The sequence below is a fragment of the Gavialis gangeticus genome, unplaced genomic scaffold (assembly GCF_001723915.1).
Source record: "Gavialis gangeticus isolate Ggan-Ray unplaced genomic scaffold, GavGan_comp1, whole genome shotgun sequence".
Classification (NCBI taxonomy): Eukaryota; Metazoa; Chordata; order Crocodylia; family Gavialidae; genus Gavialis; species Gavialis gangeticus.
The window spans coordinates 158,254,676-158,258,896 of NW_017729032.1; the positions used below are offsets into that span (position 1 = coordinate 158,254,676).

At 46.3% G+C, this 4,221-nt stretch overlaps 1 protein-coding gene across 1 annotated transcript in view; it reads left to right on the top strand.

Annotated features, from left to right (window-relative positions):
- The first annotated feature begins 116 nt into the window (after positions 1-116).
- RP2 (retinitis pigmentosa 2 (X-linked recessive)) overlaps positions 117-4,221 on the top strand; it is a 28,940-nt gene continuing 24,835 nt past the window's right edge. The window contains exon 1 of the mRNA XM_019525098.1: positions 117-290. Within this exon, the coding sequence (XP_019380643.1) occupies positions 183-290 (108 nt within the window). The 5' untranslated portion in view covers positions 117-182. The remainder of the gene's footprint in view (positions 291-4,221) is intronic.

Sequence of the window (4,221 nt, forward strand, 5' to 3'; positions counted from 1 at the left end):
CCCGGTGGCGCAAAGCTGTTTGGTGAGCAGGGCTTGGGGACGCCGTGTGCCCATTGGCCAACGCTGGGAGCGGGGGGCGGGACCTCGGTCTCCAAGGGAGATGGGGAGGGTGTGCGCCCAAAGCCGGAAGCGGCCGCTGGAACAGCTACGTGAAGTCAGGGCGCGGCGGTGGCGGCGGCACGATGGGCTGTTTCTTCTCTAAGCGGCGGAAGCCGGGCAAGGCGCCATTGCCCGCGGGGGTGGGGAGCGAGGACACGCAGCCGCGGTACAGCTGGGACCAGCGCCCCCAGGTATGTCCCGCCCCGCCTCGCCCCTGCCCCCTGCCGCGGGAGCGCTAGTGGTAGCCGTTGGGCAGCGCGGTCACCGGGCGGCGGTTGGGCGCTGACGTCACCCCCCACCCCGTGGGCTCCCCGCGCGCTCGTGTCAACCGTTAGGTGGCTCAAGGGGGGCGATTGGAAGGTGGCGTCACAACCCCCTGCCCCTCCCTCGTGGGACCGTGACCTTCCTGTCAGGGGCAGGCTGGAGGCGCCCTCCTGGCATGGGGAGCTTGCCCCCCCCTTCCCCGTGAGTTGGGGACTCTTCCCCGGTGGGGAGTGCCCGAAGTGTGACTCCAGACCAGGTTGCACCCAAATCCAACGATTTTAAAAATAAAATTAAAATTCTGATTTTTTTTTTTTATCAGATTTATTTTATTTGTAACTTTTTTTTTTGTTAACATGCTTTTAAAAAAAGCTTATATAAAGATAGCTTTAATTTAACATGTGTTAAAGCTCGAAGATATCATCATGGGATAAGGGTTGCCAACCCTCCCGGGTTGCCAACTCTGGTATGCTCCCAGCCATTGATCTCCCAGTGACTATTGAAAGCAACCTGGGAGACTGATATTGTGAATGGGTTGAGTGGTACAATTAATGACGTTATATCATGCTGGGGGCGGTGGGGAAACGTCTCTGGGAATAGCTTCAGCCAGAGTTGGCAGCCCTGTCATGGAATTGGGATGATAACTTCTAATTATCTACTGGTTGAGACCATATATCCAGGTAACCTTTTTAGAAAAGTTTTATGTGTAGGTCCCAACAGGCCATGAATTATTTCAGGGGCTCAATCTTATGGGGTTCCCAGAGGCTTCTGTATAGATGAGCAAAGATTAAAGAAGCCCTACATTTCCGTGAATCTGTGTAAAACCACGCTACCCACTGGGTGCTCAGTCTAGAGGATCCCATGAAGCATCTCTGTGATGCTTAGTTTCAGTTCTCAGGCTGTGGATCCGTGTCTCCAGAGAGAACATCCTTGTTAATAGCGGTATATGGAGATGAGAGAACAGACCTGACTACCACCCATCAGCCCTCTTGTCTGTCTTGCAAGTTTGTGTACACAGTTAAGCCCTTACCTCTCTCTAAAAGTGCAAAGTTTCAAGGAGTTAAATGAATAAAGGATATTGAACAACAAGAAAACACTTTTTGTAGAAAACAGTGATTAAATTGAGGCTTTTTGACTGGTGATTTAAATCGTGATTTCAGACATTTAAATCAATTTGATTTAAATCAAATCCACCCTGCTCCAGACTAGCAAAGTGAGGGTGGCAAGAGCTGCTGGGGTGGGCATGGCTATCGTTAGGGATCCTGGTTTTCTCTGATTTAAAAAAAACTCCCAATTTTCAGATGATAAAAAGTAACTCAAAATTGACATTTGAGTCCTGGTACAAAAAGGTTGAGAGCCACTGGAGTAGAAGACTTCTGGAGATCCTTTCCAGCCCGGCTTCCCGGTGCCTGTGTAGCAGCTTGGTGGAGAGTTGTGACCTGTAGGAGAAGATGCTTCTTGGTGCTGTTGGCTGATTCCTCAGAGGGGTGAAAATGGCTGAGATCTTTCAAGCAAGTTGGAAAAACTCACAAAAGGAAGTTGTCTTCCACCCTTGTATTACAGGCAGGGTGAGACTCATCATCCCCAGATGTGATGAAAGCTGGCAGCGTAGCCAGATTGGACAGCTGGCAGCATAGCTAGAAAGGGTTTAGAGAAATCCTTGGAGGAAAGGGTAGCTATTGAGCATGGGAGTGAGGGATACAGCCTCTGAATCAGAACTTCCCAGATCTTAAGTGCTGGAGGCTGCATGTGACAGAGAAACAGAATTGGGCGGGGCTGGGGGGGGGAAATCCTGGTCATACCCAGTTCACTTCTCTTTCAGCATCCACTCTGCTACTGTGCGACACAGACCTGTTTGATGTGCAGTGGGGACATGAGCCAATGCCCACCAGGTGAAGTTGAAAGCCCCCTTTAATCTTGGTCACAGGGTGTGCATCAGGCTATTACAAGGCACCACTAAAGAAAATGGATGGGAGTGAGGTGTGTGCGTGAGGCAGGATGATGGCCAAGATGGACTTGTGGTCTGACCTAGTAAATGTCCGTTCTTATGTTCTCCAGTTGTTAAGAGGAAACTGAGATAACAAGGTATAGAGTGGAAACTTGAGTCTGACTCTCTTGTTGTTTTTTACACATGTACCTCCTTGGCTGCAGATTTTACTTCGTGTTTGTGATATTGTGTCCTACTGATGCTCCATTCTTCCCTAGCCTTTCTGCTTGCTCAGGAAGAAGGCAATTCAGAGGTTTTCTTGTTTTCTTCACATGTACAAATGAGTAAACGAATAAAAACCATAGGTCACCTTCCCTTGTCGAGGAGGAGAAAAGGTGCAAACCCGTTGCTGTGTGCACTTCACAGTTTTAAACTTGGCTAGATGCCTCAGTGTGTCACCTCAGGCTTTCAGAGGGATTAGGCCAAGCTGTGAGGTTAAGTCTATGAAAAGCTTGTTGGGGCAGTCAATGTGTGCAAAGATAAAATGCTGATCTGTTTTTAGGGGAGACTTGTAAGTACAGCTTGACTAGTACAGTAAAGGGAAAGGGGCAAACTTCACTGCTCCTGGCAGTTTCCTCACAACAGCAATAAATTGTACTTGAAGCCAGGATCACTTTGACCTATAGGTGAAAGGTAGTGCAGCTACCCAAACATTCATTTAAAATTATAGCAGTTGAACTAATCAACTGAATCCTGCTAACGGTGACAAGCCTAATAAAATGAGCTACAGATAATTCTCAAAGCAAGTGCAGGAGGGAAGTAAAATCTGTCATGGTTCTTCAGGAAGTGAATGTATTGACACACTTGGTGCAATGTCATAAACACCAGCCTTGAAAACTAACTGTTAAACATTCTGAAATAACTGATAGGCATAATCTGTGTGAAAAAGCAGCACACCTCTTGTCTATTGACAGCTATTTAAGGGCTTCCTCTTTTCACACATCATGCTAGCTTGTGCTTCTGGGTTCAGTGCACTAAACCCCTTTATTTCTAAACAAATAACTTACATATTCAGTTTAAAGTGCTATAACTAAATTACTTCAGTATGTATTATCCTTTCCTCTTCTCTTCCAGTTGGCTGCTAAATGTATTCGGTGCTACTGTGTCAAGTCTCAGTTGAGAAATGGTAGCAAACTACTTTTCTAAAAGTTCAATTTAAAACATAGGGAACACTGGGCCTGGTGTACAGGCATCTATAAAGTCGAGCCTACAACCTGTTGAAGGGGCACTATCTTAAAATACAGACAGTTTCTTTAAAAACAGCTTTAAGTGCTGCCTCCTTGGTCTCCTGTTGCATCCTTCTGCTTAGTATTGTCCTCCCTCGTTGCTGTGTGGAAAGACTGCGCAAACATAAGAACTATATAAAGCCCATTTACTATTATAAGCACAAAGTAAATATGAAAACTGTGAAACATCTAGGTTTCTCTGCCTATTAACAGAAGCCTCCCAAACCACCTTCATAAATAATTTTGCTAGCTCTTTTCTGCTGTTAGTTTCTGCTAACTCTTTAGAGCTTGTTAACATAACCTTTTGGACAGGGAGGGTTCACATGCATTGGGTACTGGTGATCCAGCGTTTACAGTATGTTTAATCAGAAGATTTGGCAATTGCCTTTAAAGGAAATTCTATAGGAAAGCTTGCAGATCTAACAATGCAGATGAAAATACTTGCATGTGGGTAACTGAATCTTTATGCTTATAGGCTCTCGCTTTGTAGTGTAGATTAACCTGTCAGCTAAGAGTGTAAAAGGCCCTTGTCACATGGGACACTTAATACTGTACATAGATTCATAGATTAAGGGTCGGAAGGGACCTAGTAGATCTTCTAGCCCGACCCCCCGCCAGGGCGGGAGAACAACAAAAAAACCCCAAAAA